The 22,000-nt window shown below is 40.7% G+C and overlaps 1 protein-coding gene across 2 annotated transcripts in view; it reads right to left on the bottom strand.

The window, feature by feature from the left end:
• Positions 1-22,000, bottom strand: part of PTPRR (protein tyrosine phosphatase receptor type R) — a 289,686-nt gene that overhangs the window by 1,329 nt on the left and 266,357 nt on the right. The window contains exon 13 of one of the 2 annotated variants that reach the window (XR_004439734.1): positions 17,841-17,949. Coding sequence is in view for 1 of the 2 variants with exons in the window: in XM_033221272.1 (XP_033077163.1) it covers positions 17,841-17,954 (114 nt within the window). In the remaining variant the exon portion in view is untranslated. Of the gene's footprint in view, positions 1-17,840; positions 17,955-22,000 lie in introns of both variants that reach the window. The other variant, XM_033221272.1, reaches the window with a different exon arrangement.

Below are 22,000 nucleotides of genomic sequence, written 5' to 3'. Positions count from 1 at the left end.
TTTTGTTATTCCTCTAACCTGTGTCCAAATGTCTCAACTATCAAAGTGAACATGCCAATGTATATAAAGGGCTTAACACAGTCCCTGGCGCACAGTAGGTATGTGATTAATTTTACTTATGTAACATTACTGGGGAGGTGGTAAGTCTAATGATCAAGTACTTGGATTTGGCATCAGCCAAGGTGAGTTCAAATCCCTCCTCTGCCAATTCTTAGCCGGATGTTCTTGGACAAATTCCTCAAAACCCCTTGCACTTTAGTTTCCTACTCTCTTAAAGCAGGATAGTAAGAGTAACTACTTTGTAAGGTTGCTGTGAAGGTTAAAGAGATTCAGTGTAGCTGGTGTATTGATATTACTTCTGAGGTGCCTCATGATTCATCTCGTGTTAAAATGGTTTATACATTTGGCTTAAAATTGATTGACGGAGACAAACCAAACCAAACTCATCTGCAAAGTGTTGCTCTTTCTACAGGTAAAAATAAGTCTACCTTGGAATGGTTTATTTGAATATGTTGTATGGAAGCAACCTTAGCCTTTGGGTGTACTGGGTGTCTAAACACAATAGTGGGCGAGTCCTTAAATGAGTTGGAAAAAGAGAATTGGCTCTGCTCTGGCATTTCCTCTCGGTTATCACCATTATCACTAGCTGCTCAGCACCCTTCTTGTCAATGGATTCATAGAAGGCACTTGGCTTCATGAGAAATAATGGTGCTTCTCATTATGTTTTTATATACATAATACCTATATCACATTTTCCCCCTTCATAATTATGATACTTTTTTTGTTTCAGTTTTTAAGACGAGGACTCCCGAATTGCTTAGGCTGTCATGCAGTGGCATGATCACAGCTCAGTGCAGCCTCGACTTCCTGGGATCAAGCAATTCTCCCACCTCAGACTCTGGAGTAGCTGGGACTACAGGCACCACCACACCTGGACAATTTTTTGATTGTTTTTTCTTGTAGAGACAAGGTCTCACTATGTTGCCCAGGCTGATCTCCTGGACTCAAGTGATCCTCTTGTCTCGGGCTCCCAAAGTGATAGAATCACAGGCGTGAACCACAGTGTCCAGCCCTATAATTATGATTTTTTAGCTTGACAAAGTTACAAGACATTAATATGTTACTTACTATTCCTGCTCACTGTATAAAAGCATCACTGTCGGTAACTATTTGAAGTCTTGTAAAGTCTCTGTAACTCTGCAATCATGCAATAAATCTTATATTTTAGTTTAACTCCATGTTTTAACCAGATTTTTCCAAGTGGCTGTTAGTATCATTCAAAATAACTTTGATTATTTAGGCACTTCAACTTAAAAACAAGATACCTTGTCTCACTGTAACAAGACTTCTAGTTAATGGTAATAATAAAAACTGGGCTTGTATCTATGTTTATTTGTCAACCTATGTCAATTTTAAAGGCAGTAAAACTTCCCTGTTTTAAACAGTGATTCCCCAGGAAAATTAACATGATGTCAAAATGATGTATTTGGCAAAAAATAAAGAGGTAAATTCACAGTTTTTGGTGACAGCAACCTATTGACAGAAGTATTTGATTGGTCTTTCTCCCCTAGAACTGTACATTTTGTTGCACTGAAGGCAACCATCTGGGCAAAGTCTTCCTTGGTCAGAAGTGAACAACAGAAATGGCCAGCTGAGAATGTGGTAATGGTTTCTCTTCTTAACTGTATGATGACATCTGGGCTCACCTAAAATCATAGCAGGTGTTCTGAAGATGCTAGCTTGAACTGTGAAGCTTGGGAGACACCACCACAGCAAATATTAGGGTAGCTCCAGGGAGCTGAGAGGTGCCTCCCTTCCTCTGGCATTTGCACAGCTCAGAGTACCATTACTCCCCCTTGAGCTGCAGACAGTATATGGAAGCTTCTATGTGCTCCACCTCTTAGGCTCTGGTCTGTCAACTTCCTCTCACCATTTACCTCACTTTGAGGCAAGATTTTCCCCTTCTTGTATGTTCTGGTCAGCACTGGTATTTACATATCCAACTGGTGAATGAATGGAGACACAGTTTAGATTTTAATAACTGTTTTGCCCTAAGTGGGCCAGTGGTGTAATTTAATGGTTGGAGTATATTTACTATGACATTCTGTTCACTAAATCAAGGTTGTTTTAGCCAGTGAAGGTGGCGAAGATGGAGAAACATACTCATTAATTGTGGGCTGGCAAAATTCTTGCAGGTCTGAAGGCTTCAGGAAGGTATTATGAAAAATTCTCTTACCTCCCACTTAATTTGGAAAATAAAAATGAAAAAAAAATTGGCATTAGAGGAATCCTTAGAGATCATCTACTCTAGTCACTGAAAATATAGCTTTTGTAGAAATCTTGCAATTTTAGAGGCAGGCTTTTCCAAGGTTGGCAGGAAAACTTTTAAGACATCAACATGAAGCTGCCCGTTTCTAACTTTCACCTCATTGGTCCCACTGAAATAACCCAAAAGAAGTCTTAAGGCTCCCCTGTAGTCACACAACAGCTCTCCAAAGGCTGGAAAACAGCCATCAAAGTCTTATCATCTTTTCTTCTTTAGACTAAACATCCTGTGGTCACTCAGTATTTCTGAACAGCCTGGTTTCTCTGTCACTCACCACTCTAGTCTCCCTCTTCTACAGGCTATGTTATCAAATATGACCTTCTTAGAGTGTTGTGTCTCCTCCTGATGAGATCTATGAAGTAGGCTTATTTTCTCCTCCAGCTGTACACTAGAGACCAATAGATTTGCACTTGCGGGTGCATCAGGTGGTGAGGTCCCCCAGTGCTTACATGGTGCCTGGTGCTCCATAGCATTTTAAGGTATTAACTGATGGTGTAGATTAAATAAAAAGCCAACTGACTTTTTTTGAATGTGGACATTACAGCTTTCTTCCATCCTGTAATTATGCTACTGAAGTTTTGAAACTAAACGCAAGCCTTTCTATTTATTCTTGTTAATTTCAATTTGTTAGTTCAGCACAATGCTCTTGTTTACTGCATCATTATCTATCAGTCAATGTTAGTCTTCCATTTCTCATTCCCAGCATTGTGTCTCCCAGATATTTAACAAGGATCCCTTACATCTTTTTATCTAAGGCATTAAAAAAATAGAAAAAGAGACAAAGTAGGGTCTTTAATATGAGTAAGCTGATATCATGTCATATACTATCTAATCCCATTCTAAAATTATTTCCAACTAGGTTGTAGGTCCTTTAAAGACCTACAAGCATAATGGCATAGTCTTCTTCTACTTGTAACAATAAAAAGCACTTACCAGTCCTAGGTAAATACTTGTCAAATGAATAACCCAGGTCATGCTATTTTCATGTCATGTGAAAACAGATAAACACTGGGCTAAAAGAAAGCAAAAGGTATTCCAGGATGCATTCACTGGAGGCTGGTTCAAATTCAGGAACTCATCATAATCATCTTTGAAAATATTAAATAAATGTCCTACTGCATATATTGATATGCAGAATACTCTGTTGGCTGGGTGCAGTGGCTCATGCCTGTAACCCCAGCACTTTGGGAGTGCTGAGTGGAACACTAGAGCCCAAAGTAGGAGGATCACTTGAGCTCAGGAGCTCGAGACCAGCCTGGGCAACATAGTTAGATCCTGTCTACAAATTAAAAGAAAAATTAGCTGGACACGGTGGTGTATGCCTGTGGTCCCAACTACACAGGAGGCTGAGGCGGGAGGATAGCATTTGCTCTATAACAGATAATCCATTCTTACAAAGGTCAACAGAGTCTTCTTTCTTCTTATTTTTGATACGGGGTCTTGCTTTGTTGCCCAGGCTGGAGTGTAGTCGTGCAGTCATAGCTCACCGAAGCCTTAGCCTCCAAGGCTCAGGTGATTCTCCCATCTCAGCCTCCCAAGTAGCTAGGATAATAGGTGCATGCCACCATACTGAGTTAATTTTTTCTGGTTTTTTTTTTTTTTTTAGAGATAGAATTTTGCCATGTTGCCCAAGCTGGTCTTGAATTCCTAGGCTCAGGAAATCCTTCCACCTCAGCCTCCCAAAGTGCTAGGATTATAGGCATGAGCCACCATGCCTGGCAAATACAGTTTTTTAGATAGGCTGGTCATAGTAAAAAAAGAAACCATTAAGAAGCTAGTACAGTGTCTGTATACAAAATATCTTTATGGAATAAATGAATAAAGCTAGGTTAATTATGGAACTCTCAAGACAGCTCTATAGTAATTCATCCTCAGGAGAGTTCTGACTTGGACTCCAGGAAGCCCTTAGGTCAGATAGGTTTCATGGATTTGCTAGTCTGGATCTATATTACTGATACAAAGTTCCCAATACAAAGTGCTTCTGGGAGGTGAGAAACAGGGGTGCTCTTTTTCTTTTTCTTTTTAGGGCAGGGTCTCACTGTGTCATCCTGGCTGGATCATGGCTCACTGCAGCCTCAACCTCCCAGGTCAAGTGATCTCCTTAGCCTCCCAAGTACCTGGGACTACAGGTGCTCACCAATATGCATGCACCTTAAATTGCAAACAGAAGTGAAACTTAACTTGGGTTCATATCTGATAAATGCTTATGTTAGAACTAAACCATAACCGCAGCCAATTATAAGCACCCAACTCACATGTTATTATGTCACTAAAGACTTTCCAATATGGTACCTGAAAAAAGGCATTTATATAATTGCAAACCAACCAAATAAATTCTTTATTTTGTTTCTGCACTTTCCCAGTAAATACTTGCCTCTGGCATTTTGTCATAGGAACACTAAACCTCTTTTGGTCTGGTGTTTCCCAATGTATGACTGGCTTCTTACTAAATAAACTCTTTAAAATTTTATCATGCCTCAGATATTTCTTTTCCAGTACACATTTGTTTTCCCAGGAGGTATAATACATTAAGTGACAATACCTACTGCTGAGCAGGAGTTAGTTCACCAAAAAAGAGTAAAGTCATATAAAAATGTCAAGGGAACCCCAGCTAGCTGAGAGTGTGGTGCCAAGTTCATTACCGGGGGGACCAGAGTGTATTAAGAGGGAGACAGCATACACTGTTGTCAAGACAAATTCTGTCTCCACCACTTACTAGATATTTTACCCCACTACATAATCTCTGCAGTGCTCAGTTTTCTCATCTGCAAATGATGCGACAATAAAAACAATAGTTCCTACTTTACGGCATTGTTGTGAGAAATAAATGGGACAATCATTTAACATGTTTAGCACACAGCCAAGCACATATCAATACCGTAAATGTCAATCATTATTATTGTTATTGTTACTCTTTGGTACCATCTGGTACCAAACAGGACTGGTTAGGAGGCTCTGGAGGGAGGCCCCCAAGGACCTTGGAGAACCAAGAGCAAATCTGGCAGAGGACATTAGTTTGCCCATTAAGATCCAAATATCTTTCTAAATATTGACCAGCCTAGAAGACAGGCATAGTGGAGGCAGATGATGTAGTGGAAAATAGTAGGCTTGGAGTCTGACAGATTCAGGTTTGAATCCTTGTTTTTTAACTTACTTAGCTAAATGATTTTAGACAAGTCATTCAGTCCTTCTCAACCCGGCTTTTCTCACTTGTAAAATGACATAAATGACAAACGTCATCGGGTTGTGAGGATTAAATGAATCAGAGCATATCAATGTCTGGCTGCAGGCTATTCACAGAATCCCCAGAAGCCCAGGGTTCTATAAAGGTGCCTGAGAACCCTGGGCAGGGCAGAGGAGGAGGAATGGGTCATTAGGACTAGATGCCAATCCCAGCTTTGATCAGGGAAGTTGTGTTTTTATTGGTGTTCTGTGTTGGTGTTCTGTGGAAGATTCTGCCTGCAAAATGTTTTCCATTGTTCATAAAGAAGTTTGAAAACCACTGGCCTGGCTAATAAGGTATTTAGGTCTTTATCTAATAAGGCTTCAAGTTTTGCAAGGTTTAAATGAAAGAATCCACAAAATGCTTGGCACAGTAACTGCCCTTCAGTGAGTACTAAATAAATGCTGTGTATTATTTTTCTTATTCTTAGTTAATACAACACCTAAGGTAACTATGTTTGGAAGAGTCGTGGTTCACTGGTGTTGTCCTGGTGTCATTATTAATTGGGTCACCTTTCACTCTCAGAAGTACCTTGGTTTGGATGATAAGTTTTTTGTTCATCCTAATGATGCCCCATGCCATGCTGTGGAAGAAAGCCATTCCCTTTATTGCAAAAGTGGTGTTAGCCACGTGGCTTGCATTTCTTTGTGCCCGCAGACTATGAACACTGTGTTTGGACAGGCCAGAGAGGATTCAGATATACTACCCTCCTATAAACGTCAGATAATCTCATATCACATTAGCCCTGCCAAACACAAAGATCAGTGTCGTCTCAGTCTCCATGCAGAGCAGCACGTAGCTGTGTCAGCTGGGGGTAAACTCAGGTTAGAAAGGGAAAAAAAAAATGTAGTCTTTTTTTCCCTTTGCTACTGGGAGGGTGTTTTGAAAAAACCCCCTCCAGATGCCCAGGAGAGAGATTTGGCTTTTAACATGTTAAAATTTTGACCTTTTGTGACTATTCACTCACACATACAGAAAGCAACAGCCTTTCCTGTCGTACCGCCCAGCCCGTATCCGGTCTAATCAGTAGACAGAAGAAATTCTGAAGTGATGACTCACTTCTGGGCTAACAATGAAACTTATGCTCCTTTGCTTTTTATTATTTTCGAATCTGGAATTCTTTTGGTAAAGTTTGGTACAGTAAATTTAGAACAAAAGGTGTGGACGTTAATGTGCCTCCTGGGTAAAGCTCCGATAGCTTGGGCATGAGTCAAGTGAGCCTACCGTCTGCTGTGCTTAGCCGGGGTCAGCTGCAAGGTGTGTCTGGCCCCTTGGACAGAGGCTTTCCCATGTCTTTATACAGATGTCATATCAAGGAGGGAGAACTTCAATGTAAATTTGGCCAATTCTGACCAGGAATTTTGAACATAGACACCTTCTCCAAAATAGATGTGTTCTAAAGTATCTGTAGGTCATAAAAATCAGCACACATCAAATAATTCAATTGATGAGTCTAACATATTTTGAGTTCCATTTTTTCCCCCTGAAATTTAGCTGTTTTCTTCTGAACACTCAAGTTAACACTTAATTAACTCCAAGCTGGGAAGAAGGAAAATGTCCCGGTAACCACTTGGAAGATTCAGTTGGCATAATAAGTTTTACAAAGTAGACCTCTTGTTACAATCTCAGGAACTATAATGTCAAGTAAATCCACATCAATTTCTAGGGCTTTATCTCCAAATGTCCTTAAAATAAGTAAACCAAACTGTTGAATTCCTGATCTTCAAATGTGATCTTTGAAGTTCATTAATCAGAGGAATCTTTGTGAGTATTTGGGAATGCAGAGAACTATGGATAAATGTAAGGTTACAGTTGATAAACCTTAGACCAACAAGCAGAAACTTTAGTTTTGAAATTATTTTAACCAGGTTTTAGAAACAAAAAATATGCTGGGGACATATATTATCCTTGGAAATTGATGGCATATATATTCTTCTGAGATTGCTGTAGTTAAAAAAGAAAAGAAAATCATCGAACTGAAGTGACTAATCAAAACATTTAAACAATGATATGACGCACATTGGAAGCATCTTTTTATCCTGTGTGGGAAGCCACAAGTGAGGCCTTTGGATGTCATTCCAATTTAAGCCCTCTAAGGTAAGGATGTACAGGCAACTACAAATTCCATCCTTGACTCTTAAAAAGAAGGATTAGACAGATAATTTCCTGTTACTCAGGAACAAAAAAAGAGGGAAAAAAAGGCCTTGGAATCAGATATTATTTTACATGTTTAACTTCCCAGGCTCTGTTTTAAAATTCTTCCAGTGTCTAGTTGCCAGTGGGATTAAAAGGAAAACGATGAGGAAAAAGTTATCTGAGGTCAGTCTGCAATGAAATATGTTCCTTTCCTGCCTGCTTAGATGTCTTCTGATGGTCATGAATTGCTCCTTAGTCATACTTCTGTAATATCTATGTGCATATGAAGCACTGTCTGATGTTAAAATATAAATATCATCTACAGTAATAAACTGAGACAGTGCATCTCTCATGAGAAAGGTGTAAATGACCTTCAATCACTATCTCAAACTGTAGAACCTTGACATACACAAGCCTAAATGAATCTTTTGTAGCAAGAGCTGCATGCAGTGAAGCTGGTTGGTTTAGCTTTATAGCAATTGGTATTTTTAACTAGGTGGTATCGTTAGAACAATTTAGTGATATTTGAGATTAGAAGGTTTAAGAATTATATGGAAGGGCTTTCTAAGTAATAAAAAATGATTGAACTGTGATCAATTTAGTACTAATATTATGGATCTTTTTTTCAACTATACTTTTTAAAACTTGTTGACCTAGAGACGTATGGTAATCTCCTGTTAATAGAAATACGTGATGGAGCAAAATATCCCTTTTGCAACAATGCTGGCCAACAGACAGTTCATTGTACTTATCATATTCAGATATTAATAATAAGTAATCTAAACTAAAATAATCAGAGATAAACGATTTTCCCCGGTTTATATAGCAACTTGTTTGGGGTCATTGCTGAAGGCAAGATTAAAATGTGAACTTCCTCTCCCTTCATCTTGTGTGTAACCCACTTAGGCCTCCCACTCCAGAAAACAACAGCAGAACCCCTAAAATCCAGAATTTAGTCAATCTAATTTGAGCAAAATTGAAAGTTCAGTTCAGAGTGTTTTATAAAAACTTCAAAATTGGTCATGCGGCCTTGGAGATTTCCCCTTTTTTGGTTTTGAATTCTTCCTTTAGAATGAAAACTTTGGGCAATATATTCCTGAGGCTAGATTTTTAAAAAACCCACCCTTTTCCTAGGAGATGTTTGGCCAATGTTATGACTATTACTGCTATCCCATTGTTCTCCACATAAACAAAGCTTCAAAGACTCAAAGAAAGCAAGAGCTGAGAGGGATCTCAGAAAGTCAGTTGGTCACTCTGCAATCACTGAATTCCAGGATGGAAAAGCATCTTGTTGAAGGACATCCACCTAAGCTTTGTTGTGAGTCACAGAATGAATATTAACTTGCAAGCATTAAAATAAAACAATCAGGTGGAGGTCCATGAGATATCTTGCTCTTGATAGTAAGATATTTCTGGCTTTTATACCAGAAAAGGCTGGAGATCACTGTTATGCCCCACATCTCCTTTTACTATGTAGACACAGAGGCCTAGAGTGGACAAATAGTCACATAGAAAATCAGGGGGCAGAGCCAGGCACCAAGCTCCTTGATATCTGGTCCAGAGATGTCTGGCATCTCATTCTTTTACTAGTCTTACCAGACAGTGTTCAGTTGCAATTGCCATACCACCCACTTCATCTTTTAATTAAAAGTGAATGCAGTGGAAATGAGGGGATGATCCATTAATGCCCTTCTAAATAAAACATTCGTGGGTGCCTTGCACTGAATTTGAACTCCTACTTGGAAAAAAAAAGAAATCTTATTTTAGTTCAAAATATGCTCAAAAGTATTAGTAAAAGGAGAACCACAGACTCATGAATCTGCAATGAGAACTGAGCATCTATTAATAGAAGTTGTCCCAAAGCCAATAAAAATAATGTCTTGCCAGAGAATGAGGAATCCACCAAATGGTTTTGTCATTGTTGTTATACTGGAAACATCCATTCAGCATAAAACATTTGTCTCTGAACCAGACCATTTAAATTTATTACTAAAATGCAGATTTGTGACTTGAGTAGAAATTGCTTGTTCTTGTCATGTTAAATTACAATGACCAGGCATTGTAATTTTGGGGGTGGTGGTGGTGGAAATCAAGATTTTAATCCTATCCAGTGTTCAAGCTTTTGACTGATCGGTCATGAAAGAAGCCCCATTTTCAAGTATCCAAATCACTGTCTTGTCTTTTTCATTGCCGTTAGCCATACCTGGACTCCTCAGAGAAGGCAGCTACGAGTGACAAGGGGTAGACTATAAAAATAAGATGCACAGTGTGCAGCCTTCATTGCTAGTGATTGGAGGTTGTTAAAAAGAGTAGAAAAGGATAGAAAAAAGCCTGTGAAGCTTGTATTCTGCCAAATACAAAATATCAGCCTTCTGATATATTGGCTCTGTCTTTTCTCTCTCTTATTACACTTAGTTAGTTGCTTTTAATTAGTTGGCTCCACCCTTCCTTCCCCATCACATTTGTTTTTTTGAGACAGAGTCTCACTCTCTCGCCCAGGCTGGAGTGCAGTGGTGTGAAGTCGGCTCACCACAACTCTGCCTCCCGGGTTCCAGCGATTCTCCTGCCTCAGTCTTCTGAGTAGCTGGGACTACAGGTGTGCACCACCATGCCCGGCTAATTTTTGTCTTTAGTAGAGATGGGGTTTCACCATGTTGGCCAGGCTGGTCTTGAACTCCTGACCTCAAGTGATCCACCTGCCTCAGCCTCCCAAATTGCTGGTACTACAGGCCTGAGACACTGTGCCTGGCCTCTTTCCTCTTTTTAGTGGTCCAGGTTTGGGCTTAAATTACTATCCCATCTCTAGTCTTCTCTTCACCACAAAGCTTCCTGAAAGAACAGCTTACCTTTATTATTACAACTTCTTTCCCTCTCATTTAGATGGCTCTTGAGGAAATTCATCTGTGGTCAAATAAATGTGAAAAAATGCTTAAACAAAATTAAGGGAGTTTCTACACTGGGAGATTTTAGATTTTTTAATGCATTAATGCTTACTGTGAATCTCCAAGTGGGGAAGACGTCAAAGAAATACAATGTAGGGCTGGGTGCCACGGCTCATGCCTGCAGCCCCAGCACTTTGGGAGCCTGAGGCGGCTCCCAAACACTGCCTCTACTAAAAATAAAAAAAATTAGCTGGGAGTAATCCCAACAACTTGGGAGGCTGAGGCAGGATAATAGCTTAAACCCGGGAGGCGGAGGTTGCAGTGGGCCGAGATCGTGCCACTGCACTCCAGCCTGGGTGACAATAAAGAAACGTGTGTGTGTGTGTGTGTGTGTGTGTGTCCTGAACTTAGTCGAGAACCTACTTTGCTCCTGAACACCACCAAGAGGGTTTGGCTTAGGAGGTTCTCAGTAAATAATTGTTAATTAAACTATGTCCTGGGAAGGACAATCTTGGAAACTGGGAAAGCCAGTTAAGACAACCATTTTTCTACACCCAGGTGCCTGATTCATGCTCAGTAGCAGATATCTGGTGATGCCTGTTGAATGAATGAATGTATGCAGGATTCAGGAGCACCACTCTAAGCAGAGGTCTCAGATGCCTGTTCCACAGAACACAGGATGCAGGCCCAACTATTGTGTTGGTGCAAAAATAACTGTAATAGCAAAAACCCCAATTACTTTTGGACCAACCTAATACAAACACTCATTCCATTCTAAAAATATCCTAAGACAGAGTTAGCTTCAAGGGATTGTGACCTGTGCATATATCTCTCACTTTCTTATGCTGAGAAGGACCCTGCACTTGGGTTAATGCTTTGCTGTCACTGTCTTGAAGTATTTGATACTTTTTAATCAACAGATGTCACATTTTCATTTTATACTGGGCCCCACAAATTATGTAGCTGGTCCTGCCCAAAGTGTCCCTTGGAGCGCTCTTTGGCTCTGTCTTAGTGCCTCTTGCTTTCCCAAGACAAGCCATGAGCTTGTCTAACAGTCTCCTTGATCAAAGGACCTCACCATGGTGTGTCCAGCATCTGAAGCCCTCTCTTCAATTTCCCTTCATCAAAAGCCAAGTTCTGAATGTATTCCTAATGCCAGGAGTTACACTCTCTCCAGCTACCACACTGAAAAGAACAGGTCACCTCGTTTAGATTGAAGCGTTAATAGCTTAGAAGACATAAAGTGTTACCCTATCTCCCATCCCCAGGTTCAATAAACTTTAGAAAAGGATGATTCTTTTAAAAGAATCCATCCAAGATTAGCTCTTTACTAGCAGTATTTTAGACATCTGCTATACATTTTAGCATCCTCCATAGATAGATATTTTAAGAAGCAGCAATTTTTTGTCCCTCAAATTGTACTCTTAAGGCAGTTGCTGACAATGTCACTCCATCTATTCATAAAGCAGCTCTCATTTATACTAAAAACTGTTTTAAAAATTATGGTGTCCTGTTGTCATTGCATTTTGTTTTTAAGAGGTGGAGTTTTGCTATGTTGCCCAGGGTGGCCTCAAACTCCTGCGCTCATTTATTTAAATTGGCAGAGTATTATCAAAGAGATACATTTTTGTCAAGAAGTTTTACAATAAACATATTCCAAAAGCCTATTTACTTTTATCTATAAGATTGATAAAAATCAAAGAAATAATTAGAGATCAGGTAAATGTCCCAGATTCCAATAAGTCCATTTTGTTACTTCCCAAGCTACTTGACTTCAGACAAGTTACTTGATATCTTGAAATCTTTGGTTCCTCTTTAAAAAAAAAAATGAGGCCAAGAGATGCTTCTTTTCCTTCACTTGGGTTTATTTTTGGAGTTAAATAAGTCATGTGCTTTGAAGACAGTGGTGAAGAGTTCCATGATTAAATACATTTCTGTATGTTGAATAGTGCATTCTGGAATCTCTGAAGACAGATTCAGAGCTGAAGGTAAGGATAGCCAGGAAAATCAGAATTTGTGGACAAGGTTTGAATAAGTGATGAAGAAAGATACGCTGCAAATGCATAAGGGTAGACATTTGGATTGGCTGAGACCAGTTTTCCCTTTACTGGCATGAGCCAAAAACATGGTTAATGGCAGCAGTTAGCCACAAATTGGAATTTTAAAAATGAGGTATAATAGGAAAAAGCTAAAGGACTGGAACAAGAAGCAAGAATGATGGAGAAAAAGAAGCAAGATGAGGTGAAAGGAAAGGGATAGGTTTTCTGTTTTGCTTTTCATATAACTAGAAGAGTCTACAACAGAAGGAAGAGACAAGAAAAGGAAAACGTATGTGAATCCTGTGAAGGAAGGAGGTGAAGGAAAGACCTTTCAAAGGAAGGTTCAAGGAGAGGATCTGTTTCATAAACAACAGAAACAGCTGCTCAGAAAGAATGCAGAAAGGGTCTTGATGAAGAAATCAGGATGATTTTGATGCATATATTGGCAGTAATTCAAACCCAAGGGGGTTGGGTGCCTATAGGCTTCAGAGCAGAGAAGTTGGATCTGTTTTCAACATCCTATCAGAAGTGAAAAGACAAGACCTGTGGGAAGACCTTGGTGGTGGCGGAAGGCCAAGGCTAAAGTTTCTGACCATTTGCTTTAGGAAGGAAGGAACAGATAGAGGAGGCATTGTGATGTGGTTTTAAAAAAATGCATTTGTAATTCCATTTAAAACCAGAGGACAATTTGTTAGACCTGAAAGGGGAATGTGACTGGGAAGTGGAATCCAAGGTGGAGGTCAGGCTATGAAAGCCGGCAGGGGAGGTGGGAGATGGGAGCGTGAACAGGCAAGAATTAATGGTAACATAACAAGAGCCAAGAAAAAGAGCAAACCAAGCTTGTTTTTCAGCACTTTCTTTCTTTTTTTTTTTTTTCTTTTTTTGAGACGGAGTCTTGCTCTGCCACCCAGGCTGGAGTGCAGTGGCCGGATCTCAGCTCACTGCAAGCTCCGCCTCCCGGGTTTACGCCATTCTCCTGCCTCAGCCTCCCGAGTAGCTGGGACTACAGGCGCCCGCCTCGTCGCCCGGCTAGTTTTTTGTATTTTTTTAAGTAGAGATAGGGTTTCACCGTATTAGCCAGGATGGTCTCGATCTCCTGACCTTGTGATCCGCCCGTCTCGGCCTCCCAAAGTGCTGGGATTACAAGCTTGAGCCACCGCGCCCGGCCTGTTTTTCAGCACTTTCTTCCAAGTAGGATCAGAACAGGTGTTGTTGGAGGCCAATTTGGTTTGGAGTCACTTTAGATCCACACATGTGTTTGGCATGCATGGAATTCTGGCATTAAATAAGAACACAGGACTCCATGATATGAACTGGAGTCCCCAGGTGACTTGGGGGTCTGAGGTGGCAGCCTTGTTTACAGAAGCACAGATCAGGACAGATGAAAGTCAAAGTGGGAGCAGCTCTGACTGACTGAGTGCTGCTTCTCCTCCTCAGAGGTAGGGCCCCTTTCCTGTGAGAAGACAGGCTCCAAAATTTGAAGTGAAAACTGATCCTATTCCAGCTGAGGTGGACTACACGGGATGGAAGGCAAAGGAATTTCAGGAGATTAAGACAGCAATTATAAGAGGAGAAGGGATAATTGGAACTGATCTTTTTTATATACAAGAAGAAAATATTTTTGGAAGCAGTTATATGTGGGGTGTGGTAAGAGGGAAGTGGGGTTGGGGGGTAAAGACAGGATAAGCAATGTAGGCTGAGTGTTCTACTAAATACATTGCAGGTTTAATGTCATGCAAATGTGACTTAAGTCCTGTGAGGTATATATTACTATTTCCAGTTTACAGGCACATGTTTAGCTTCCTTGCTATGTACAGTGATAAAAACTGTGGAAACTTGATTGAATGCTTATTACATACCAGGCATTTCACATAGGTCATACCTTTCCATCCTTACAGTAACAATAGAAAATATATACTACTATTACTCCAATTTTCCAAATGAGAAAACTCATGGAGGCAGGGAAAAGAACAGTAACTTGCTCAAGGTCGTACAACCAAAAAATGGTAGAAGCGGGGATGTAAATTCAGGCAGGCAATCTTTTTCCAGAGCCCAGAATGTTAACCGCCATGATGAACTGCTTCTAGAGTTTACACGCTGACAGAAAGGGAAAATAAGAAAGAAGGAAACAAACGCAGTAGAAAACAAAGAGAGAAGATACCAAATGTAGCAGAAAACAAAGAGGAAAGATACACTTACAAAGACTTAGAGGCTACTGTTTAAAAGGAGGCAAGAACATTATGGATGGGAAGGGAAAAACTAATCTGAACAGGGAAATTTGAATTTCTTTTTTTTTTAGAGATAAGAGAAACTTCACAGATAATTTTAATAATAATAAAGATGATAATAACATAATAATCATTTACTGAGGGCTTACTATGTGCCAGACCCTATTCCAAGTGCTTTATATATATTATCTCATTTTTCAGAATAATCTTCTTATCTTTTTTATTGAAATCCCAGGACATAGTACCTAGTGCTCAAAGCATATTTGTTGGAAAAGAAATCTTGAAAGGTAATTATATGGCCTGGCAGAGTGGCTTATACCTACAATCCCAGCACTTTGGGAGGCCAAGATGTGAGGATTGTATGAGTCCAGGAGTTCAAGACTGGCCTGGGCAACATGGCAAAACCCCGTCTCTACAAAAAATACAAAAATCAGCTGAGTGTGGCACACGCTTGTAGTCCCAGGAGGTCGAGGCTACAGTGGGCCATGATCAAGCCACTGCACTGCAGCTTGGGCAACACAGCGAGGCTGTCTCCAGGAAAAAAAGAAAGGTTAGTGTATAATTTTATCTTTTTAGAAAACTCTAGGTCATAGGGCTAAAGCTCAAGGGACTCAGTGCCTGTGTCCCTCTTTGTTTTATTACCTCACAGCATTTATTTCTGTCTGAAATTATCTTGGTATATTTTGCTTGTTTATTATCTTTTTCTGCTAGCATATAAATTCTCAGAGAGCAGAAAATCCTTGTTTAATGCTGTATTTGCAGCATCTAGACCAATGCCTAAGGCATATGAGGTGATTAGTAAACATTTGCTGTTTGTTGTTTGTTTTTAGAGACAGGGTCTCACTTTGTTGCTCAGGCTGGTCGCAAACTCCTGAACTCAAGGGATCCTCCTGCTTCGGCCTGCCAAAGTGCTGGGATTACAGGCAAGAGCCACTACACCTAGCCAACAACTCTTGTTCCACTGTAGTACACTGAATTACTGAGCAGAGACGCCTGCTGCTTATCGTTTTGTGCCTTCTCTGAAGCAGCATCTGTTCAGTTTCTCCATCACTAACTCAATCGTCCATTTACCCAGGCAGGCTTAGTTGTGGATCAAGGAAGAAGAGAAGTTTCCTGTTTATCTTGTTTTCAAAACGAACAGAGGTTATAACAAAGGTGATCAAACCGTATCTCTATAAAAATGACTCTTCTGTCTCACCCTCACAAGGATGGCTACCATCAAAAAAAGCAAAGCAGAAAATAAAGTGTCAGTGAAGATGTGGAGAAACTGGAACCCTTGTGTGTTGTTGTGGGAATGTAAAATGGTGCAGCCATTGCAGAAAACACTATGATGGATTCCTCAAAAAACTAAAAATAGAATTCCATATGAGCCACCAATCCCACTTTTTGGGTATATACTCAAAAGAATTGAAAACAGGGTCTTGAACAGATATTTGCATACCCATGTTCATAGCAGCAGTATTCACAATAGTCAAAATACGGACGCAACTCAAGTGTTCATCAATGGATGAATGGATGAACAAAATATGTGATCTAAAATGGAATATTATTCAGCCTTAAAAAGGAAGGAAATTCTGACACATGCTACAACATAGATGAACCTTGAGGATGTTATGCTAACTGAAATAAGCCAGCCACAAACAGACAAATACTGTATGACTCCACTTACATAAAAGGTGCCTAGAGCGTTTAAACTTACAGAGACAGAAAATAGAATGGCAGTTACCAGTTGCGCTGAGGGAGGAATGAGGAGTTTTTTAATGGGTACTGAGTTTTTCAACATGAAAAGAACTCCAGAGATTGGTTGTACAACAGTGTGAATGTACTTAACCCTAATAAATTGTCCACTTACAAATGGTTAGGATGGGCCGGGCGCGGTGGCTCAAGCCTGTAATCCCAGCACTTTGGGAGGCCGAGACGGGTGGATCACGAGGTCAGGAGATCGAGACCATCCTGGCTAACATGGTGAAACCCCGTCTCTACTAAAAAATACAAAAAACTAGCCGGGCGAGGTGGCGGGCGCCTGTCGTCCCAGCTACTCGGGAGGCTGAGGCAGGAGAATGGCGTAAACCCAGGAGGCGGAGCTTGCAGTGAGCTGAGATCCGGCCACTGCACTCCAGCCTGGGCGGCAGAGCGAGACTCCGTCTCAAAAAAAAAAAAAAAAAACACAAATGGTTAGGATGATATATTTTGCCACGTATATTTTGTCACAATTTAATAAAAACATTAAAAAATAACTTTGGGGGCTAGGTGCAGTGGCTCTCACCTATAATCCCAGCACTTTGGGAGGCCAAGGAAGGAGGATCCCTTGAGCCTAGCCATTCCAGACCAACCAGGGCAACACAGTGAGACCTTGTCTCTATAAAAAAAATTAGCCATGTGTGGTGGTGCTCGCCTATAGTCCCAGCTACTTGGGGGGATGAGGTAGGAGGACCACATGAGCCCAGGAATTCTAGGCTGTAGTGAGCCATAATCACAACACTGCACTACAGCTTGGGTGACAAAGCGAGACTCTGTCTCAAAAAAATAATAAATAAATAAATAACTTCAGGCCAGGCATGGTGGCTCACGCCTGTAATCTCAGCACTTTGGGAAGCCCAAGTGGGAGAGTCACTTGCAGTCAAGAGTTCAAGAACAACCTGAGTAATATAACAAGACCCCATCTCCACAAAACACTAAAAAATTTAGCCAGGCGTGGCACACACCTGTAGACCTAGCTACATGCGGGGGCTGAGGTGCAAGGATTGCTTGAGCCCAGGAATTTGAGGCTGCAGGGAGCTGAGATTGCACCACTGCACTCCGGCCTGGGTGACAGATCAAGACCTTGTCTCAAAAAAGAGAGAAAAAAAGGCTTTTTAATATAATGCATATACTTAAGCATTTGACAAGTATCTCTATAGAGATACAGGACCTTGGAGCCTGGGGTGTTTATGTGTGAAGTCAGGCTGATGAGATCAGGCTGTGAATGATAACAGTGCTCTGAAGGCAAGCCTCTGTGACACTCACCTATCCATACGAAGCTGACAGACAATGCTTAGTGCATCCACAACTCCTTCTTCTTTCAACTGTCGACAGCCAATGGATGTAGCAATGAAACACCCCGTTCTACCTATTCCTGCACTGAAAAGAAAAGAAAAGAAAATTAGAAAGTGGGGGAAAATGACAAAGATAAGAAACATTCTTTTACAAGAGTACTTTTAAATCTGAAACCACAGTTAAAAGTAGTATTCATGTATTGAGTATTATAAACCTGGCCCTGTGCTAAGTGCTTAAAATATATTTTTACATTTAATTATAAGTAGTAGGATGAGAGGGGTGGAAGGAAGTGATGAGTGGGGGGGGGACAGTAAAAAGGCATTATAATTGTTCTAGAAAAAATAAAAAATAATTAATGTCTGCACTTAGGCAAGATACAGGCAGTAGAAAGGAGGGGGAAGATTTAGACACATCACCAGTGTGAATCTGGAGGACTGGAGCTGAAGAGGGAGAAAAGCAAAAAGTCAAAGATGACTAGGCTTGGAGAGAAAGAATGGTGATGCCCTGAGGCCAAAGTGCATCCTGGAATAGGGTGAATTTGAAGGAGGCAGGGAAGGGGAGTTTGATCTTGGACATACTGATGTTGAGAAGTCTAGTGAATAATTGAGCAATTGAAGACTGGATTCATTTTAGGAGAGGGTACAGCTAGAGGCACATATTTCCAAGAGATTTGTATAGATATAATAATTGAACAGAAATACTGCCTGTCCTGTTAGGTTTATACATTCAGCTGCCTTAGATGATATGTCCATAAAATCAACCTCACAAGCACACGTGCTCTGTCTCTGTCTGAAGTTTTAACCGCTAACAGTCTCTATGTAAAAGATGCTTTCAAATCTACATCTAGACTACCTAAATTTCCTAAACTCTAGATTGTCATTCCATCTCCTCCTTACTATTTTGGACTTGCTTCAGTTCAATGTGTCTAAATTCAAAGTATCTAAAACAGAATTATCTTTTCCCTCAATGGCATTACCAGTCAGCCACAAGTTTTCCAGCCTAGAAATCTTGGAACCATCTTTTACATCTCTCCCTTTCTCACGTCCCACATCCAACCTGTTACCACTTCTTCTATTTTCCATCTCTGCTGAGCCTGTGGGATTCATGCTTTCCTTTCTATAGACTGTACTCACGTTTTCAACATCTCCTTTTTTCATGATTAGCAGTGATCTCATTATGGTTTCCAAGTCTCAAGTCTTTTCCTGGACAAATTCTCACAGCTGCTAGGTTCATCTTTCTGAAATAGGGACTTAATTATATCATTCCCTACTCAAAACCTGTAGATGGCTCCATTAGTTATAGCATAATGCCTAACCTCTCTACTATAGTATTCATGACCTTGCAAAATCTGAATGTGACTAACTTTCAAGCCTTTTGTATTCTGCTGTCTTCCTTCCCACATGCCACGATTTTCACTTACATAAATTGTTTGCAAAACAGCTTTTGGTTTTCCAATTTTTCTGTGTTAACAATGTTTTCTCGGTCAGAAATGCCCTCCCTCCTTTTAAAACCACAACATTGATTATTTCAAAAGGCTCAGTTCAGCATTATTCTAGTTTTTAGAAGTTTTCTTCGGCTCCCATGGTTGGAAATAATTGCTCTCCTCTTGGCACTCAAATAGCACCTATTTCTCACATTTGGCACTTGTTTCCTGTCAAACGTGAGTGCAGAGGAATTCAGAGGAGTGGCTCCCTTTTTGTTGAAGTTTCCACAGAAAGTTCATTTCATTGAAGAAATAGGATTGGAACTGTGCCCCATGAATGGCAGGTATTTAGGCTGTCATAATTGAGGAGAATATTCTAGGTGCGACAATGATATATAACGAAAGAAGGAAAGAATTAATGAGAAACAGCAAATATGATTTGCAACAATAAGTAGAATAGCTTGTCTTGAAGAGGAAGTTCTTTTAGTGGAACTGTGGGAAATAAAGATAGAAAGGTACCCTGCAATCTTTTTTTTTTTTTTTTTTTTTTGAGACGGAGTCTCGCTCTGTCGCCCAGGCTGGAGTGCAGTGGCCGGATCTCAGCTCACTGCAAGCTCCGCCTCCCGGGTTTACGCCATTCTCTCGCCTCAGCCTCCCGAGTAGCTGGGACTACAGGCGCCCGCCACCTCGCCCGGCTAGTTTTTTGTATTTTTTTAGTAGAGACGGGGTTTCACCGTGTTAGCCAGGATGGTCTTGATCTCCTGACCTCGTGATCCGCCCGTCTCGGCCTCCCAAAGTGCTGGGATTACAGGCTTGAGCCACCGCGCCCGGCCGGTACCCTGCAATCTTATATGGAAGTCTAAGAGGTTTAAAATTCATCTGTTTTTTTAAAATAAGAATTTGATGAAGACTGCAAGCTTCCACTCTTCAGAAAAATTCACATAAGTTTACATACTCAAATGTGTTCAAATAATTTCAAGAAGTCCACCGACTTCTGCGGTTTATGCATAGGTTCAAGGTTAGGGACTTTAGCTCTAGTTTTTTTGTTGTTTGTTTTTATGACAGAGTCTTGCTCTGTTGCCCAGGTTGCTGAAATACGTTGGCGGGATCTTGACTCACTATAACCTCTGCCTCCTCGGTTCAAGTGATTCTCCTGCTTCCGCCTCCCAAGTAGCTGGGAGTACAGGCACATGCCACCACGCCTGGCTAATTTTTGTATTTTTAGTAGAGAGGGGGTTTCATCATATTGGCCAGGCTGGTCTTGAACTCCTGACCTCAAGTCATCCGCTCGCCTCGGCCTCCCAAAGTGCTGGGATTACAAGCGTGAGCTACCGCACCTGGCCCATTGACAAACTTTGAGCAGAGACTCCATGTAAGGTAAGACGGAGAAGGGCACAGGTAGGCCATGGTGGTGGTGAGAGCATGGGGGAGTGTGGTATGTGTGTGCATTTTACCAGCTACTTCTAAAATACATGGATGAGGTCAGAAGGGCTTGAACTATGGTGGCTGGACAGGAAATGGTGATTATGGGAGAAGCTTTGAAGGGAAAGCCAATCTAGTGACTGATTAGATACTGAGGTTGGAGTTAAAAGAAGGGCCAGAGATAACTGTCAACATGGGATGCTGAGTGACTGGAAAAAAGATAGTCTCATTCTCAGAAATAGTAATCAGAAGGGGAGCTGGTTTTATAGGGGAAGTGACTAGTTCATTTTAGATATCCTGAGTGTTTAATGACTTTGGGTGGGGGACAGTTCCAGCCCTAAAGCATAGTGAGTTAGGCTGTTTTTTTTGTTTTTGTTTTTTTGGCTCCAAGTGAAGTTTAGGATCAAACCAGTGTTATCTACCTTCGAATAAAAAGACACATATTAAACTTTACTCTTAATTAAACTACACAATCTCAAAAAAGGAGGCTAAAATTATACTCTAAAATAATATATTTATTAAATATATCATCAAAAGCTGACTTAAGAGACCTATGCGGTTAAACAAAGCAACACAAATTATTTGAGAAAGCATGAAGAATAAATGGCTGGCTGGGCTTGGTAGCTCGCACTTGTAATCCCAGCACTTTGGGAGGCCAAGGCAGGTGGATCACGTTTGAAGTCAGGAGTTCGAGACCAGCCTGGCCAGCATGGTGAAACCCCCGTCTCTACTAAAAATACAAAAATTAGCCAGGCGTGGTGGCGCACGTCTGTAATTCCAGCTACTTCAGAGGCTGAGGCAGGGGAACCACTTGAGCCCAGGAGGCAGAGGTTGCAGTGAGCTGAAATCGTGCCACTGCACTCCAGCCTGGGCAATGGAGTGAGACTCTGTCTCAAAATAAATAAATAAATAAATAAGTAAATAGTTGTTCATATAAATTACTTTAAAAACGCTCGCTTTGTTTGGTTACATTAAAAGGAAAACAAGGGGAAGGAGGTATCAGTTGTAGGAGGAGAGCTTTGAACTAGAAATTAGGGACAGGAACCAGCACAGACCCTGCTGCTGTTGTTGGCCTGGCCTCTAGTGCTCCATGTTCTGGTAACAGCACTTTGTTTTCCTTTGGTGAACTACCATTTGCTCAATTCTCATTTCATAAATTTATTTCAACCTGTTTTTCCGGAGATAACTCTTAAAATAATTGACTGGTGTTCACCAAACTTGAAATAGTAATAAATGTTACCAAGATACAAACCAAGCAGAGTTCACTTGTCATCTTGAAACAACA

Source organism: Trachypithecus francoisi, unplaced genomic scaffold (assembly GCF_009764315.1).
Source record: "Trachypithecus francoisi isolate TF-2019V2 unplaced genomic scaffold, Tfra_2.0 Lachesis_group11, whole genome shotgun sequence".
Lineage (NCBI taxonomy): Eukaryota > Metazoa > Chordata > Mammalia > Primates > Cercopithecidae > Trachypithecus > Trachypithecus francoisi.
Note: the sequence above shows the minus strand (reverse complement) of the source record. Positions and strands in the feature narration are given on the sequence as shown.